The sequence below is a fragment of the Cottoperca gobio genome, chromosome 2, assembly GCF_900634415.1.
Source record: "Cottoperca gobio chromosome 2, fCotGob3.1, whole genome shotgun sequence".
Lineage (NCBI taxonomy): Eukaryota > Metazoa > Chordata > Actinopteri > Perciformes > Bovichtidae > Cottoperca > Cottoperca gobio.
In genome coordinates, this window is record NC_041356.1 from 12,182,523 (window position 1) to 12,202,730 (window position 20,208).

The following is a 20,208-nucleotide window of genomic DNA, read 5'->3' on the forward strand; positions in this document are numbered from 1 at the left end:
TGCATGTGCAGCTCTTCCCCCAAACAAATTGCTAACAAGCTCGCTGTGCGCCACAAGCGCTGCTTTAAAGAGCGGGTAATGCTCAGCGTGTGAGCGGGTATAAATAGCAGCAGAGGTTTCCAGAGGCTGTCGGGTTAAAGTACAGGGTCAGAGGTCCAGACGGTTTCATGAGAGACGACTGGCAGGACTACAGTCGAGCCGTCCACGTCGTGGGAGGGCGGACGCACAACTTATCTTTCTCTTTCTCGTCTGAAACAATCAAACGTGTCTGTAAGCTTTTTACAACCAAGAAACATTCTGGAAAAGAGATCTTCTGTAAGTCTTTGGGAATCGAGAACTCTATAAAGCTTCTTTTCCCACTGGATAAAAAAGCCACTAACACTCACGAACATCTGGCTTCTGTCTTCAGTCATTCAGTCCCGGGACGAAAACATCTTTGAGCTAAATGCTAACGTCACAATGTCGTGTGTTAACTTTCTCAAATGTATGTCCGGGACTGAAAGACGTAAGAAACGTACTCATTTAAGATCTTTCACTAAAGGTAGTAGTTATGTTTAGTGAAAGATGCTAATATCAGCTAATGAGCAGGAAACACAAAGGGGCTGACACCTTGTGGGTCATAAACCAAAGTGTTGCACTAATGTTGACCTGATGGTGGCGCTGAATGGAAACAGAGCCCCAAAGTTATTACACTTTATTCTAGGAGTGACGAACACGTCTGGATGAACTCTTCACTCTCCAGCTGCGCGCTCTCTGTAAAACAAAACATTTCACTATCTGATCTCTCAGATGTTATCAACATAACAGCGTTGGTATTTCTTTAAGGATTATAGCACCTTTTCTCGTACAGATGTCAATTTCTGCAGCTTAATCCTGAAAACAATGAGTAATCTGAAGGTCATGAGAACATGAGCTCTGAGATATCTGACGCACGGCGGAAGAAAAGACGCCATCTTTAGGGTTTTCACAGCGCTTTTTACAAAGAAATACACTTTTTTGGGGTGGAAATAAGGTGATTTATTTTGCTGAAACTCCAGAAAAGTGCCATTATTTCACTTAAAAATAAGATTTTAAGGCAAATGACAGATTTTTACAGCATTAAAAAATGTAAATCTGCTCAGTAAAGTCATTTTTTCCCATCAGGGAAACTGTTTGCAGGCAGGAGTCTCCCGCGGTAAACACATGGTAAAAGCATCTTATAAAAAACAATAAAACCACAGTAAATAAACTTTAAAGCCACAATAAAAACAAGCCACAAACTGCCGGAAGAAACAGAAACAATTTACAAACATGATGCACAAACGGCCGATGAAGGGCTGAGACGCTGCATCATTAATCTGCTAATTCATCTCGTCGCAGTAAATACAGTCGATGAGTCTGATTCCTTAACTGCTCAGTCTGAAGGTCAAAGTGGAGCAGCATATTCTGCCACGTGATGAACGCTGGAGACACACACAACCCAGGAACAACGTGTACGGACATGTTTGAAGAGGACAGAGCTTTTTGTAGCTTCTGCTGGAGGAACAAAGTCACACATTGTGACGCGTTAAACTCTGGGATTCCACGTTAAACCACGTTAACACATAATCCCGCACTACTGACAACACGTGGGACGACCTTGAGGTCTAATAAACTCACCTCAAACCATCCCTTGTGGGGCTCTCTGCTTTTCTAAAGTTGAGAACTGAATGGTGCAGTAATTGGGGAGTAGGTGCCGGTTTAACTGCAGCATCTATTAAAGCTTTATTTAAAACGTGTGAATTAGGATTAAGGCACAACATGTAACAGCAAAGCTCCTGAATGCCAGTAATGAAAATCTCTTTTAATTCCTGACTTCCACAGTTTGGTACAAATCAACCGCTCTCCCTCTAAAAAGCCCCGTTTTGCATCCGAACTCACCAACATCTGCCACCGATTTACCAGAACACACCGAGCTGCAGCCTGCTGCGTCTCCTCCGGCTGCTTCCACCACTAACCAGAGCTGAAGGATGAGCCGCAGGCCCGAGCCCTGCCAGACCTGGAAGACCTGACGTGGAAAAGAACATGACTGCACCAGGCCTGTCATTGTGAGCGGCTGCGACCTTTAATCACATCTTGATCTACATCCTTTATCCTTGCGTCTGTCGCTAATTTGAGACCTCGTATGTCTGAAAGCTTCGACCCGATCGCTGTCCCGTTTCATATTTTGTAGACGAGCACGACCAGGCGGAACCTTCCCGTCTGTGAAACCAGAAAACAACGTTTTTATGAGCGCAGATCTGAGATGTGGCGCATGAAGTGTCATTAATGTGCAGCTCCTGCACTCTCAGCACGCAGCTGAACATGCAGCAATGTGAACGCACAGGAACAAGTCCACATGCTGCACATAAAGTTATCGTGCGTGTGCAGGATTTCTTGTTTTTGTTGCATCATCTGACGGACAATTATTTATATTTTATATTTGGAAAATGTTGACGCAGGGCTGGATTTAAGAGTTACACTCATTACTGCTATGATCCATAATAAATAAAAGCCTAAAGTTGTGACGGTGTTGTGTTAGAAAGTTCACAAGTTGTCGTCAGAGTTTGGGAGCCCGTTTACTGCTGTGTAAATGCCACCTCTGCATGTCGCAGTAAAACGCTGCAGCGGCCTGCGGTGGCACAGTGGAAAGTTACCGCAGCTTTGGTGCTGCCAGATATATAAACTGGTGGAGTCATGGCATGCTGATGATGAGGAACATCACCCTCTGTTCTGTACAGTTAATCCCTGCACAAACTGCTGATTCATAATCCTGCAGTCAGACTTCACTCATCTATTAGGCTTTAATTGCTCCGTTTGTGGATGTCTCAATTAAGAGCAGCTGCATTAGCGTCTCCAGATCACAAAGCCATTAAATGAAAGCTTCGCAGGCACACATCAACCTGTCTTCCTCCTCACAATCCTGCAACTGGAAGGAAAGCTGCAGACAGAAAAAGCTGCGGCTCTTTAAAACGTCTCGTCTCGTAAAGAAAAGTGAGTCGAGGCGGCTGCCAGACGCTGCTGGTCCGAGCCAGGCGGTATTAAAACAGGGTGTATTTTAAACAAAGGTTGCATTTTAATAAGGCCAGAGGGTGGCATATCGCAGATAGCCGTTGACTTGTAACTGTTTAGCGTTGAACACAACAGTTCCCCTCAGCACGGTTTATATGTAAAGCAGTCACAACTGAGAAGTACGTTTTAATGACGGGGGAAGAATGAAAGACTTTTTATAAGATAGTTTGTGAAACTGCGTCACCTGATTTCATCATCATCTTTCCTCACTTCACAGGTTTGCATGTGAAAATGTTGTTTTATAAAAAAAAGTATAAAATGAACTTTAACAATCAATTATCAACGTGTCAGGTCTGAACGTGTGTTTGTTGGCCTTCAGTTTATTCACTTCTTCAGTGGAACCTTTAATATACGTTTTAAAGCAGACATTGTTGATATTTAATAAAAGATGCTGTTTCTTTTAATGGTTGCAAGTGTTGGATAATATTTGCTTCCTAAATCTTAGTTGATTCTTATTCCTGTATTACTGTTTTGTTTTTTTTTAAAGTCCCAAAATGCAATGCTGCATTAAGTGGGCAACTTCCCCAAACTACAGTTTTAATATGCACCAATAATACGCTGTTAGTTTGACATATTTGACACATTGCATGTCGACAGACAGGTTTAAAAGAACTGTGACAAATATCTTTAAAGCTCTTATAGTGTTTACAAACGTATAATAATAATAATAATAATAATAATAATAATAATAATAATAATAATAATAAATGTTATTGTGTATTGTAAGCGCCTTTCCAAGCTAAAAGCAATCTCAAGGCGCTACAATGCAGGACAACAGCAACAACAACAACAGCAACACCAACAACAACAGCAACAATAACAACACCACCAACAACAGCAACACCAACAACAGCAACACCAACAACAACACCAACAACAGCAACAACAACAGCAACAACAACACCAACAACAGCAACAACAACAGCAACAACAACAGCAACAACAACACCAACAACAGCAACACCAACAACAGCAACACCAACAACAGCAACAACAACAACACCAACAACAGCAACACCAACAACAGCAACAACACCAACAACAACAGCAACACCAACAACAACAACACCAACAACAGCAGCAACAACACCAACAGCAACACCAACAACAACAACACCAACAACAGCAGCAACAACAACAACAACAACACCAACAACAACAACACCAACAACACCAACAGCAACAGACATAAGATTTTACGGAAAGGCTTTGAAAAGAAAGGTTTTTAGTTCCTTCTTGAAGGAGTCGGTGTCCTGTGGAGCCCTCAGGTGTTCTGGGAGGGAATTCCACAAGTGAGGAGCGGCTGAGCAGAAGGCCCGATCGCCCATAGTGCGGAGCTTGGTCCTGGTCGGGTGGAGCAAAGTTTCTTTAGAGGAGCGGAGGTTGCGTGTGGAGGTTTGTTGGGGGAGGAGTTCCTTGAGGTACAGAGGAGCATTTCCATGTATGCACTGATGGCTGAGGAGGGAGATGTTGTACGATCCTGAATGCGACAGGAAGCCAGTGGAGGGAGTGGAGGATGGGTGGGATGTGGTTATATTTTCACACCCTCATCAGGATCCGAGCGGCGCTGTTCTGGATATATTGGAGCTTTTGAAGGCTCCCGCTTGGAGTCCCGATGAGGAGAGCGTTGCAGTAGTCCAACCTTGAGGAGACAAAGGCGTGGACGAGTTGTTCAGCGTCTGACAGGGAGAGTGTGGGGCTGGAGCTCTGCAATGTTCCTGAGGTGGTACAAGGAGGTCTTGCACAGATGTTTGATGTGGATGTCAAAGGTCAGATGAGGGTCAAATCTTAAACCTAGGTTGGTGACTGATGGTGATAGGGAGATATGAATTTCTGCTTTTTCTTGGTGCAGAATTAAATGAGCGTCTCTTCAGTCCAGAACTTCAAACATCAAATAATAAAAATCCAACTTCTCGTCATTATTTCCATCCAGAAGAATCCTGATGCGTGTCCATATTTACAGCTGCGATTTTGGAAGTCGGCAGCGCATTACATAACTTGAAGAAGTCACAAAGGAAAGAATTCCAGTTCACTTTATAAGCGTCAGATGTTGGACGACTGAGCTTTTCATTTTCTCCCTGAAGTTGAATTTGTTTGCCTTTCAGTTTTATAAATGTGGATCCTGGCGTGCTGGAGCAAGTCCCTCACCGAGAACAAATGATGATATATCACGCTGACATTGGCTGCATTGAATACAATGAACAATGCAGGAATCCTTCAAACTCATGACTCAAGCCGGTTCTCCTCACTCGAGAACGTAGGAGGACACGGGGACTGAAACACTCGACACATATGTACATGCACCTTCGCTGTTTCATGCCGTACAAAACAAACTTGTGCCAGAACATGCAGTGAAGAAACAAAGAAGCTGAAGCTGGAGACAAACACGCAGAGAGGCAACAGTCAGATCAAATGTTTACGTTCTGAATACTTCTGGACTGAAGCACTGAAGTAAATGCATTCATTCATTCATTTTAAGTTATTTTAATGTTACATCCGAGATTAGTTTTTGTGTTATTTTTAGGATCTTTTAATACAATTGTATGTTTGCGTTATGTTGAGTAAACAGCTTATCTTTTCATACTTTTCTAATGCAGGACGAGGCTGATCAGCACGAAGACGCTGTGAATATAGCCGTGTGCTTATCCTTAAAACAAGTTCATATCTGTATACAACGGTATACAGCTGCATACTACTGTATACTGCTGTATACTACTGTATACTGCTGTATACTACTGTATACTACTGTATACTGCTGTATACTACTGTATACTGCTGTATACTACTGTATACTGCTGTATACAGCTGTATACTACTGCATACAGCTGTATACTACTGCATACTGCTGTATACTACTGTATACTGCTGTATACAGCTGTATACTACTGCATACAGCTGTATACTACTGCATACTGCTGTATACAGCTGCATACTACTGTATACTGCTGTATACTACTGTATACTGCTGTATACTACTGTATACTGCTGTATACAGCTGCATACTACTGTATACAGCTGTATACTACTGCATACAACTGTATACTACTGTATACTGCTGTATACAACTGTATACTACTGTATACTGCTGTATAATACTGTATACTGCTGTATACTACTGTATACTGCTGTATACAGCTGTATACTACTGCATACAACTGTATACTACTGCATACTGCTGTATACAGCTGCATACTACTGTATACTGCTGTATACTACTGTATACTGCTGTATACTGCTGTATACTACTGTATACTGCTGTATACAGCTGCATACTACTGTATACAGCTGTATACTACTGCATACAGCTGTATACTACTGTATACTGCTGTATACAACTGTATACTACTGTATACTGCTGTATACAACTGTATACTGCTGTATACTGCTGTATACAACTGTATACAACTGTATACTGCTGTATACTGCTGTATACAACTGTATACTACTGTATACTGCTGTATACTACTGTATACTGCTGTATACAACTGTATACTACTGCATACTGCTGTATACAACTGTATACAGCTGTATACTACTGCATACAACTGTATACTACTGTATACAACGGTATACAGCTGCATACTACTGTATATAACTGTATACTACTGTATACTGCTGTATACTACTGTATACTGCTGTATACAACTGTATACTACTGTATACTGCTGTATACAACTGTATACAGCTGCATACAACTGTATACAGCTGTATACTACTGCATACAACGGTATACTACTGTATACAACGGTATACTGCTGTATACTACTGTATACTGCTGTATACAACTGTATACTACTGTATACTGCTGTATACTGCTGTATACTACTGTATACTGCTGTATACAACTGTATACTACTGTATACTGCTGTATACTGCTGTATACAGCTGCATACAACTGCATACAACTGTATACTACTGTATACAACGGTATACAGCTGCATACTACTGTATATAACTGTATACTACTGTATATAACTGTATACTACTGTATACTACTGCATACTACTGTATACTACTGTATATAACTGTATACTACTGTATACTACTGCATACTACTGTATACTACTGTATATAACTGTATACTACTGTATACTACTGTATACTACTGCATACTACTGTAAACTACTATATACTACTGTATATAACTATACTACTGTATACTACTGCATACTACTGTATATAACTGTATACTACTGTATACTACTGTATATAACTATACTACTGTATACTACTGTATACTACTGTATATAACTATACTACTGTAAACTACTGTATACTACTGTATATAACTATACTACTGTATACTACTGCATACTACTGTATACTACTGTATATAACTGTATACTACTGTATACTACTGTATATAACTATACTACTGTAAACTACTATATACTACTGTATATAACTATACTACTGTATACTACTTTATACTACTGTATATAACTGTATACTACTGTATACTACTGTATATAACTATACTACTGTATACTACTGTATACAACTGTATACTACTGTATACTACTGTATACTACTGTATATAACTATACTACTGTATACTACTGTATATAACTATACTACTGTATACTACTGTATACTACTGTATATAACTATACTACTGTATATAACTATACTACTGTATACTACTGTATACTACTGTATACAACTGTATACTACTGTATATAACTATACTACTGTATACTACTGTATACTACTGTATACTACTGTATACAACTGTATACTACTGTATACAGCTGCATACTACTGTATACTGCTGTATACAACTGTATACTGCTGTATACAACTGTATACTACTGCATACAACTGTATACTACTGTATACAACGGTATACAGCTGCATACTACTGTATATAACTGTATACTACTGTATATAACTGTATACTACTGTATACTACTGTGTACAACTGTATACTACTGTATACAACTGTATACAACTGTATACAACTGCATACTACTGTATACAGTGTATACAGTATACAGTATACCGTTGTATACAGTATACAGTATACCGTTGTATACAGTATGCAGTATACAGTTGTATACAGTATACAGTATACAGTTGTATACAGTATACTGTATACAACTGTATTCTGTATACAGTATACCGTTGTATACAGTATACAGTATACTGTTGTACACAGTAGTATACAGTAGTATACTGTTGTATACAGTTGTACACAGTAATATACAGTTGTACACAGTAGTATGCAGTTGTATACAGTTGTATATTTGTATATTTATACTTATATATCTTACAGTAAATAAATATTATTATAATTACAATAATTATAATAATATTTATATTATGTATTTTTGATTTTGTGTTTTGCATTTATTGTTTTCTCTGTTTTTTGTTGACTAATATCATTAATTTGTACATTTATTGTTATTATTATTACATTACATTTATTGTTACATTACATGTATTGTTAGTATTATTACATTACATTTATTGTTATTATTATTACATTAATTACATTACATTTATTGTTATTGTTATTACATTACATGTATTGTTATTATTATTACATTAATTACATTACATTTATTGTTATTATTATTACATTACATTTATTGTTATTATTGTTACATTACATGTATTGTTATTATTATTACATTACATTTATTGTTATTATTATTACATTACATTTATTGTTATTATTGTTACATTACATTTATTGTTATTATTATTACATTACATTTATTGTTATTATTATTACATTACATTTATTGTTATTATTATTACATTACATGTATTGTTATTATTGTTACATTACATTTATTGTTATTATTATTACATTACATTTATTGTTATTATTATTACATTACATGTATTGTTATTATTGTTACATTACATTTATTGTTATTATTATTACATTACATTTATTGTTATTATTATTACATTACATGTATTGTTATTATTGTCGCTATTGTTAGAATCATTAACAACATATTTTATAAGCCAATAAAAATAAGACATTTATTGTAACCCTGTAACTTGAGAGGAGGAACATCTCTTTAAGGTCTCCCCAGGAGGAATGCAGTTTTCCAGTTCCTCCACATGTGCAGTGTCAGTCTCAGTTGGCCCACATTTGGTCCACCTTAAATATTTCTGCTCTCGCGCTACAGTGTCACACGCACACACACACACACACATGAGTGCACGGGAGCGCGCGGCAGCAGCCCTGTCAAATCACAACGGGGGTGACGCGCAGGCGGAGGACTTACATAAAAATCCTCCGGGGACTTTCTTTTTTTAAACGTGTAAAAGTCACGGTATTTGCGGTAAATCGGCGTGGAAATACTTAAAGGTGTGGATTATGAAAAGTTGTAATAGTAAGACAACGTCTCGCGGGCGTTTAGAGCAACTAAAGTGCACGAGAAGTGAGTTTTCTCAGCTCAGAGGCGCGTGAGACGCAAACCGAGCGCGGACGTAAAGAGGCATTTTCTTATACTTTGCTTTTGTCGTTTTGCTTTTCGAGGGAAGTGAAGCAGCAGCTCGGGACCTGTTGGCACACACAGAACCGGGATAACGCGCACTTTGTTTGGAACCACCATGCTGGCGAACACGGCGCTTTACGCAGCGAAGAAACGGAAGAAGCCGGTCCAGAAAATGTAAGTAAACAAGCATAAATACAGAGAAACGAGCGTAAAGCTGCTGAAGTTATTCCTTTTATATGTCAAAGTGTGTGTTGGGTTCACACGAAGCTTGAACACAATGGTTCCATTGTCCTGTGGACTTTATGGCTTCTCTGGTATGTCTATAATATGATATTCCTGAAGGCGCTCTGGTGACCTTACTGCCTCTTTACTGTAATAATGTAGCTTGTGATTCAGATGTATATATTACTCACAATAATATTCATTCATTATTCATTAAAACAGCATGCATTAATGACTTTCTGATGCTATTATTGCATTAAAATCTGTTTTTGTGTGTTGTTTTATTCATATACACCAGAGATTGTTCTTTTTTAGGCGGTTACAGCTGTGCAAACATGTCCAGACGAGTCAGTCAGTGTGCATTACTGCCTGTTACATGGTAATAAGAGTGTAGTAGGTCATACGTTGCACTCAGTGTTTGCAACAGTAGCTACATTGTCCTGAATCCATAAAGGCCATAAAGTCTATTTTCCCTGCTGTGGTTATGCAATGTTGGCCAGGAGGTAATGTGGAGTGCTGAAGTCCAACAACACTGCAGGCCTCCCCAGCATGGAAAACTGTTGCTGCAGTCTTATTTAAAATCTAATTATACCGTCTGAGACTCCTACACTCATGTGTTCAAATGCTTGAAACTGCAGGAACTCATTTAACTTATTTATTTCGCTTCCTTTCCTGAGAAGATTTGATATGATACTGAGTTTGTGTGAGTGCTCTGTAGGCGGGGAGGAAACCCCCACATCAGTACAACTCACCATCTCTTCTTCTTATGAGTCTATTTCTGATCAAAGTGCATTTCAAACGCATCTTGTTTTCTGCTGGATTCCCCTTCGAGAACCCCTGAAGGGCCCCAGACCACAGTTTGAGAACCGCTGCTGCACATTCTGAAATAGTGAAATTCATTCTTCAGGGTTTTATGCTTTAATTAACCGTTTGTTAATGTTTCTACAGAATAATGTGCTTCAAACAGGAGCAGAGGGGGTAAATGAAGACAGTGGTTCTTTAGGAATGAAGTACTATGCTCTCGTACATCGAGACTTTAAGGTACTATAAAGAACTTTTAAAGAATATTCCCACGTTCAGACTTCAGTGACCCCTGATGTGCTGTAGAGAGGCTCTATCGAGGGTTTCTAATGCATATTTAGGGCCTTTCTTTCACGAACAACGTCCAAATGGTGCTGTAAAAACCTTTTTTTTGGGATGTTCTTTAATGCACCATGCACACAGTTCTTCCAATGACCTTTGATACTGCAAACATTTATAAAAGATCTGTGTTTTAGTACTTTACAATGGTCCAGCACCGCAGCAAAATATCTCTTCTTAGACCCCTCGTGACTTTTAGAGAGGCGACTCAATTAGGTTGTTGTAGACCCTTAGTGGTGCTGCAGAGAAGCGGGAGAGAGACCCTACGTGTGGCCTCAGGAAACCTTTCAAAGCGCTGTAAAGAACCTCCTGGAGCAGCGAGCTGAAGGGTTCTTCATGGTGCTGTAGGCCCACATGTAGTCAGTTAATCCAACTCTAGTGCGGTTCAATCGCAGTGAGAACATAATACGACCCAAATGCAGGAAGTGAACGAGGATTATGAGCCACTTGTTGGAATAGAAAACAAACCAATTCGGCGAAAAGATAGAAGTTCTGTTGAGCACCGTGCCAGTTTATTATCGGTGCTGCTTATTGGAGATGCTTTCTAGTGCAACATGCTTGAGTGGTTCCCTAAAGACCCACTAGTCCTGCTGCAAAGACATGTTCTGAAGCACAAACGGGTTCTCCTGGACCTTCACGCTGCTGCAGAGAACCCTCTCAGAACCTCGGCTCTCACTATTCCCCACTGTGAATTTCCCAGTTTGTGATGTTTTAACTTTAACAAGCCAGACGGGAGTGTTAACTGCTCCATACAGAACCACAGGCCTGGGGTCAGAACCCTGCCAGAACCGTGATTTCAGTGTGTGTGTGGTACTACCTGCATTAATCATAATCAGGACGTGGAGCGAGAGCGCTCTCACGCGATGTTTCCTTGAGGGAGGAGGGAGCGAGGGAGGATGGCGTAATCTGAGACTCGCACTATGTCTCCTCCTCCGACTGCCACAACATACTTTTTCCTGTCTTTCCTTCTGTCTCTGGGTGTTTTTTTGGGGGGGTTTGTTTCTTTCCTCCCTCCCTCAACACAAATTAACATAGTTCTGTGTCACGCGAACGCTTACATAACTGTTCGCTCGCCTTTTGTTTTTAAGAACAGTTGCTCTCAGGGAGTTTATCGTTAGCGTTGTTTAGGAAATGGTGAGTAAGTTATGAGTGTGAGCGAGAGAGAGACAGTTTAACGCACAGGCGGGTCTGGAGGCGGCGCTACAGCCGTCTGCCCTCAGGCACGTTACCTTTATGTTTACACTGCATTGTAAAAGTAGAACATTTACTTTATGGTGATTTGAGTGTGAGAAAGTCACACACACACACAAAGGTTGATGTAGGTGTGTGTACACCTGTACATTACCCCCATGTGTGAGCGTTAAACTCTGTATCTGCTGCTCACAGCCTCTTCTGCAGTCGTTGGCTGCAGGGATCAAGAGCTTCAGAGAGGTCCAACACTGATGCTGGGCGATAAGGCCCGGCTCCAGTCTAGCGCTGGATCTGGTTCCAAAATATATAAAAAACCCCGATCACGAATCGTTCGCACTCTTTCATCGTCTGACTCTGACGCCACAGGTATCTGCAAGGAAAAGGAAAACGTGCTGACGTGTGGACGAACAATCGTGCATGCAGAACAAAGTTCTTCTTTAAGCTTCTGCATCTTTGGATGTAGTTATAACACCTGGGAACATTTGTGCACCCTAATGCTGCAGCGTTAACATACGGGACCTATAACACGTCCAGAATATTAAATATTGGCGTGCAAAACAGCCAAAAGTAGATAAAAGAGTGAGCTCTCAGTAAAATAAGGAACATGCATTTGGTTTTGTTTTATTGGAGGTCACGCTGTTGTTTCTTGTGACTGACATGTGACGGACATCAGATTTCAGTAAACATCAAAACACACTGATGTTTTGTTTCATGCATGCTTTTATTTTGTTGGTATCTACTTCCTGTGTTTTGGCAGTTGGTGCTAGTTGAGCAGGAAGTCATTTTATAGATATTTCATAATATAGTGGAATAACTAAGAGTGTTTAATAGTTTCAGTCCAACACATAAAGATATTCACTTTAAAATGATATAAAAGCAAATCCTCACATTTAAAAACCTGCTTTTATATTTCATATTGCGTCCTGTAGAAAGATCAGAGGATTGAAACGAGGTACTTTGAGATGCTGCACCTCATCGCGCCCCGAAAATCCCATAAGTGGCTTTTTAACTGGAAACCGCAGCGTGCTTATAATTTATAGTCGTACCAAATGTTATGTAATTCTCAAAACTGTCAAGATGTTAATTACGATGTTTTATGGGGCCGTTATTCATGCGTCGCTATTGTTTGTAAAGCAACATGTGAAATAGCTTCGGCAAGAAAAAGCAAGTTTATTTAAAACGAAGCGATTAAAAGTGATTTACATCAGAAGCACGTTTCATAACTCCAGCAGAGGAGCAGAGCGCCTTTTGTTCTGCAAAGGTGTCGTTGCCGGTCCTACACAAAGTGCCTTTGTGTAAACGCAGGGGAGGGTTTCTTCAAGTCCAACAAACCCAAGTCCCCACACACACACACACACACATACACACACACACACACACACACACACACACACACACACACGCCTCTTCCAGGGCAGATTTGGTAGATAAAACGAGCGGCAACAACACTGGACGCTCATTGTTCTCGCAGGGAGTTGTGCCGTCAGGAATGCAGCGATAGCATCTCGCCTCGATTTCAGATATGTCGTGTTCTGGAGTATTATTGGAAGCAGATGTCTCATTTACAGGGTGGGGGGGGGGGGGGGGGGGCGGGGGTCCACATTCTACACATTTATGTTACAGTCCGAGAGCTGTCTCCCTCGCAGACATCAAGGGTCAAAGTAACAGTCAGAAGATTTCTTTTAGTTTGTTATAATGGAAACTTTTCTCTTCAGGCTCTTGTGAGAGCAGGTCACCTGTGAACTTCTTCTTCTTCTTCTTCTTCTTCTTCTTCTTCTTCTTCTTCTTCTTCTTCTTCTTCTTCTTCTTCTTCCTCACGCTCCTTCTTTCTACCAGACTTGTTGCTTCGTCAGTCAGCTTATAACCAGTGGAATCAGACATGAAGCTGTAACTCTTCTTCTTCTACACATTCATTTCTTGTATATCTTCCCACGTTGGTTGTTATATTTCATCTAACATATTTTGCAATCGGCTACAAGCCTGTAAATGTATTTTAAAACCTCCCTCTGGGTCTTTCTTCAGACTGCTTGGTGTGTTTCTTCCCCACTGTGGTTGTTGTACTGTATATCATCTGAGTGTTGCTTATTTCACAACGTTTCTTCCTCTTCGTGTTATTTTTAGCGACACTGTGAGAGCGCTGAAGTCATTTAAAGCAGTTAAAGTTATACATTAGTATGCTGGCAGGTAAAACCTCAACTGTTTACATCTCATTAACAACTGGGAGGTACCAGTCACAGTGTCTAGAAAGTATGCAGGTGCACACACACACACACACACACACACACACACACACACACACACACACACACACACAGTTAGCTTCACAACTGGCCTCACCTGACCTAAAATCCCCGGCGGAGTCATCAGCAGGAACATCTGAACCTGGTTTAAGTTGAGAACCAGCAGACGTGCAGCTGCTCTGTGTGAGGCCGACCTGTAACTGGGAGGTCACAGGTTCAATTCCCACAACAACCAGATGCTCTGCTGAAGTGTTCTCGAGCAACACATTGAAACCCGATCTGTACAGATTCTTTTAAATATGTTGTTTTGTTATTCTGCAGAACACTTTGTTGTTTAATTGGTTTATTTTTGGTCTAAATAATCTCGTTAAATAGTAAAATCACAAGTTCCCAAAGCAGAATGTGGCGTTTTTAAGTAGATTATTAAGTCTGAGAAACAATGAAACACCTTTTAAAGTCGATCTGACTGTGGTTAAAGTGCACGGATGTGAAAACCGCCGCAGTGTTGTGGACGAACTCAAGTGAACCAGAAACCAAGCGTTATCTCCAGGGCTGAGGTGCTCCACAGCTTCACACCTCCTGCTTTCAGTTACGCACGAGAAGCCGCCGGGTTTACCTCTGCTCACCGGATACAGATACACACCTGCTTTCTGATGACCTGCAGCCAAACACTCAGGGGTTATTTACCCCCCTGCACAGATGATTCAAGGATCAGTTATTGAGTTGCACAGTGACACACGGGTGTCGTCCGTTTATAATACACAAGACAAACGTTCCTGTCGTGCATTTAACAAAAAACATTGTGCAGATGATATGACATCAGTGACCTTTGACCTTTGACCTGCTCTCTGCATGCTGGGTAGTGGGATAGCCTTAGGTCTCCGGCGATGTTGATGAGTCTCCAGGAGTAACAACAAACCCGCTCTGCTGAACCCTTTAGTCCTGACAACGTGTCACAGCGAAGCACCTGAACTCACTTCTCACACTTTTGTATCGTAGGATTGTTTCACAGAATCGTGTTTCTTAGACGTGCGACTGAAATAATTCTGCTTCTAGTGAAACATTTCAACCAAAGCTCCAGAAAGAAATCAGAATTAAAGCAGGTTTCATGTGAATATTAGGAATTTACAACCGTATTCCATAAATATATCGTCTCTCTGAAACATCCACCTGGTAGAGTGTGTGTGTCATCTCACTTTATCCCAGCTGCACTGATTCACACACACGGCGGTGTAACGAGCACATTTAGCCTCAAGCTCGTTTGTAATACTCGTCGTGACCTTTCTGAAGCTCAAACCTTTCCACCCTCGTGTCTCTGTTGCCGTGAATCATCTGCCTCTTCTCCAGAAACAAGAGTTCTTGTTGTTCTGACCCTTCTGTGTTCATCCTGCTTCTGTGTCTGCAGACCCAAACCACCCCCTCCCGATGGCATCAAGTCCAACCCGTCCAAACGCCACCGCGACCGGCTCAACGGCGAGCTGGAGAAGCTCACCAGCCTGCTGCCCTTCACCGAGGACGTCAGGGCGCGGCTGGACAAGCTGTCCGTGCTGCGCCTCAGCGTCGGGTACCTGAAGGTCAAGAGCTTCTTCAACGGTGAGTGTCTTTATTTTATACATTAATAAGTCTTCTGACATGAAGGCAGAGTGTGTGTGTGTGTGTGTGTGTGTGTGTGTGTGTGTGTGTGTGTGTGTGTGTGTGTGTGTGTGTGTGTGTGTGTGTGTGTGTGTGTGTGCCGAGAGAAACTCAGATTTGTTCCTCCGCCTGCATCAGCGACTACATCCAGACCGCCTGACAGACACGGTTCCTATTTACAGCGGTGTGTGTGTGTGTGTGTGTGTGTGTGTGTGTGTGTGGGGGGGGGGGGGGTGTCACCAGCTGAAAGGCTATATCAGTGCAGGACTGTGAAATTTGGCCCTTCTGGCTTACCGTACATTTGGAGCTGACCTCATTAAGAGGAGGTGTGAAGTGGAAGGAGAAGTGTCGAGTCTGCAGTACACCTGCTGTCTGCACGTGTTCCATCACGGCGTGTTCCATCACGGCGTGTTCCATCACGGCGTGTTCCATCACGGCGTGTTCCATCACGGCGTGTTCCATCACGGCGTGTTCCATCACACACAGGACGTGCAGCTGTTCGTTTCTACGTAACCGTTCATCTTATTATCGATTGTTTTCGACATTTTGTCAAAAACGTCAGTTTCTCAAAGTGAAAGTGAAGTTTTTAAATGTCTTGTTCTCCAAAGATATTCACTTTAATATGATATAAAACAGAAACGCAGAACATCTCCTTATTTGACGCCATGAAAACAACATTTTACGCCATTTTCAAATGAAAAATAACGATTAGGATCAGAAAAAGTTGATTTTATATTTATTATTGTTGCAGTTTTATTCTAGAGAAAACATTTGAAAGAAGTTTCCCCCAAAACTAGCATGAAAGCATGTGTCTTTAGTAGCCACCAGTTGCATTGTGGGTAGACTCTTATTGCTCTTCTTGGGTGTGGCTTTGTTTTTGTTTAACGGCGAGAAGAATGTAGCCGAATGGAGCTCCCGGCCCCGACGGGCAAACTGAAGGAGCGTCGGTGCCGTCGGTGCGAGCCTGGACTCTGAACCTCGATCGGATTATTATTTACACTAAAATGTAAATGGACTTCTGAATGTTCGTAAACCCATTCCTGCTCTGCCTGCGACGTTGTTCCGCTCTTCTTTTAAGCGGAACATATTTACTTCCTAATTTGAGCGTTTCATCGTTTTAACGAACATCTCGTGGAGGTGATATATTACCAACCCCTGAATAATAACACCGCTCTAGCGTTCACTTTCTTGGCTTGAAATCGAGTTCTTCATCAATGGAAGTTTTTGTTCTGAAACAAGCTGCAAAGTGAGCCAGAAATCTGCGCCGCTGGCGTGTAATCAATGCGTCACTGGCGTTGACTAACACCCGATCAACCCCCTACAGACGCTTCAGAGTCTGCAGTGTAAAGAAACGGACTTATTGCCTCATCAAGACAAAGTGGAGACTCTTCTTCTTGTTCCAGCAGCGTTGACTTGTTGCCAAAGGAAACAGACAGCAGAGCCGTTGCTTTGCAGTCATCAATTATTTGGCAGCGCCGCTCGCTTTGTGTCGGCTGAAGAAATGCGTTTGGATGCAGCGCCGGGAGTCTGGTTACTCTCAGGCTACACCGTCGGCGTCAGGCTCTGGGTTCTGTCAGCTGCACTCAGGGCTTTTATTTTGAAACAAAGGAGGGTTTTAATTCAGATTTATTGTATTATAAATGTAAACTATTTATAAAGTAGAGATTCAACTTTTAATTAGTTAATAAAAAAACTTTATTTATCCTGGGAGGAATAAAATAATATTTATAATATTAAAATTAATTAAATTAAAATGTAATATAATATATTAAAAATGTGCACATTATATTACAAAATAAATAACAATAAATATGTATATTACAATAAACAGTTAGTAATGTTAATAATTGATTGAACAGTTTATTTAATGTAATGTGAGGAATAAAGTAACTTTTTGTCTTATTCTGAAGTAAAGATCCACTTTAACACCATGACATGTAAACAGAGTAAAGAGCGTTCAGCGTTAAATAAAGTACATTTATTCCATTTAAACAGATGATTTGACGTTTATCTGAAGCTTGTATATGTTTCCTGTTACATTCTGTGTCGACCACGAGGTCGTGTTTTGACTTTATTGGAGATAAAGAGAGGAAGGATCTGAGTTTTCATAAGACACAAACATGCATTTCTCCTCCCACCCGTCCCGTGGCCGCTGCTCCGTCACTCTCCCTTCCCACCGAGTCCCGCCCGTTTCCTGCGGCGGTCCCCGCAGCACCCCGGGGCCCCTTTTCCTTCAACTGTTCGGCCTTTTCCTCCTCGGCTCCTACGTCTGAAGCTCGCAGCTCCTCGGCCCCCCCTCCAGCTCAAACAAACGCAGCAGGACTCCAGTTTGTTGTTACAGCGGGGAGGCCTGTTCGCACGGCAGAACTGCACCCGGACAACTCGGGCTTTATGCATTCATGAAGCTCTCCGACACACACACACACACACACACACACACACACACACACACACACACACACACACTTAAAGGTCCCCAATTTTACTTCTTCTTTCCGGCTTCAAAGGACTCCCAGTGCATCAGACTCCATCTGAAGTGCATTGTGCTGCGTGTGATTTTCCACATTTGAGGCTTGTTTTTGACGTACATATTCAAAGTATATGCAATAACACATTTATTGAGATGAATCCAGAGAGCACTATGGACTCTGCGTTGCGTCCTTGTCATGGTTGACTACATTTTAGAGTTGCATTAGCATTATTGCCTGCAGAAGATGCCGTGCGTCGTGCTCAGGAAGTCATTTTTCTTTCATAATTTGATTTATTATCTGTTGAAATCAGATGTGTGGAGCAGACAAGCCTTGTGATGGACTTCATGTGAGGGTGTAGGCTGCAAAGGTCCATCATTTCTCTCTTCGTCTCTTTCGTTGCTGCTCTCTGATAGTAAACCCTATTTGCATACGCAGCTTTTAAAACATTAAACATACAAGTTTAAAAAGCACTTAAACGTTCAAATAAAAAGTCCGATTGTAAGTGGAGAGGGCAGCACAAGATAAAAGGCCGAGGACAGAGCGTAAAGATAAAAGACATCATGTAACAATAAGTCCATAAACTGAAGTTTTACAAGGTGATTTAAAAGGTATTGCTGAATCTGATACAACACAGCTGCTCGATGTCTTCTCTCGCTTACAAAGTTTAAAATGAACGCAGAGCAGCAAAACACAAAGTCCAGAAAGTATGGACACAGTAGGACTGTCAGCCATGTTGACGCTTGTAGTCCAAACCCCAAAGACCGTGTAAAACAGAGAAAAACATTATGTAAAAGCCTGTTGGGGGAACAGCGACAGGCAGGAAGTGGTTTTGATGTTCTTGAAGCTAAACTTAGCTGCTATCTGGGAGCACATTTTCCATGAAGAAGTGCAGCATGATTCATAGCTTTACGATCTAAACAGCGTGTTCTGGAGAGTGCTGCATCTTCTCCACTTATCATGAACATGTCCTTTGTGAGCGCCGCGCTGCTGTGCGCTGCTGTGCGCTGCTGTGCGCTGCTGTGTGTGGCCTCTGTGCCGGCCAGACGCTGATGCCAGCAGGAGTTCCTCAATTACATTATTCTTCATGAGGAATTCGGACGAACCACAAGACCTCCGAGGCTGAGAAGCCTGGTGTTCGCTGGGCATCCTCCACCGACCTTTTCATGACTTGTGAATGACTTAAAGATATGTATCACCAAGAGAGTGCAGTAGGAGAAAGTCATATAGTATGTTCATATATTACACAAGTAGAAGCTCACGCACCATAATCACAAAGCTGCAGCAAATCAAAGCCCATCATTTGTCTGCAGGTTGGCTCGAGGATGGAGAGAGACGTCTCTCTGAGGGTGGAGAGAGACGTCAGAGAGACGTCTCTCTCCACCCTCAGAGAGACGTCTCTCTGACGTCTCTCTCCATCCTCAGAGAGACGTCTCACTGAGGATGGAGAGAGACGTCTCTCTGACGTCTCTCTCCATCCTCAGAGAGACGTCAGAGAGACGTCAGAGAGACGTCTCTCTGACGTCTCTCTGACGTCTCTCTGACGTCTCTCCACCAGAGACAGAAAATCATTCAAATGTCTCCAAGCGTGGACGAGGTTCACAAAGATGTTATAGAAATAAATGAAAACAACGTTGGCAGCAGAACAGGAAGTGAAATGAAATGTGATTATCAGGCAGTTTCAGTAACGTGACGTTTACACGATGTATTCATATGTTCTACTGTACCGTGTGGTGTAAAGCAGGAAGAGTCCGTCTGTCAGACATAAAGACGTCCGCAGTGAATCCC

General features: G+C 41.4%; 1 protein-coding gene across 4 annotated transcripts in view; it reads left to right on the forward strand.

The window, feature by feature from the left end:
* Positions 1-9,294: 9,294 nt before the first annotated feature.
* The window catches only part of LOC115017197 (aryl hydrocarbon receptor-like), a 47,692-nt gene continuing 36,778 nt past the window's right edge, over positions 9,295-20,208 (forward strand). For 2 of the 4 annotated variants that reach the window (XR_003833228.1, XM_029445466.1), the window contains exons 1-2: positions 9,301-9,701; positions 15,726-15,913. Coding sequence is in view for 3 of the 4 variants with exons in the window: in XM_029445466.1 (XP_029301326.1) it covers positions 9,643-9,701; positions 15,726-15,913 (247 nt within the window). In the remaining variant the exon portion in view is untranslated. Of the gene's footprint in view, positions 9,702-15,725; positions 15,914-20,208 lie in introns of all 4 variants that reach the window. The other 2 variants (XM_029445483.1, XM_029445474.1) reach the window with 2 other exon arrangements.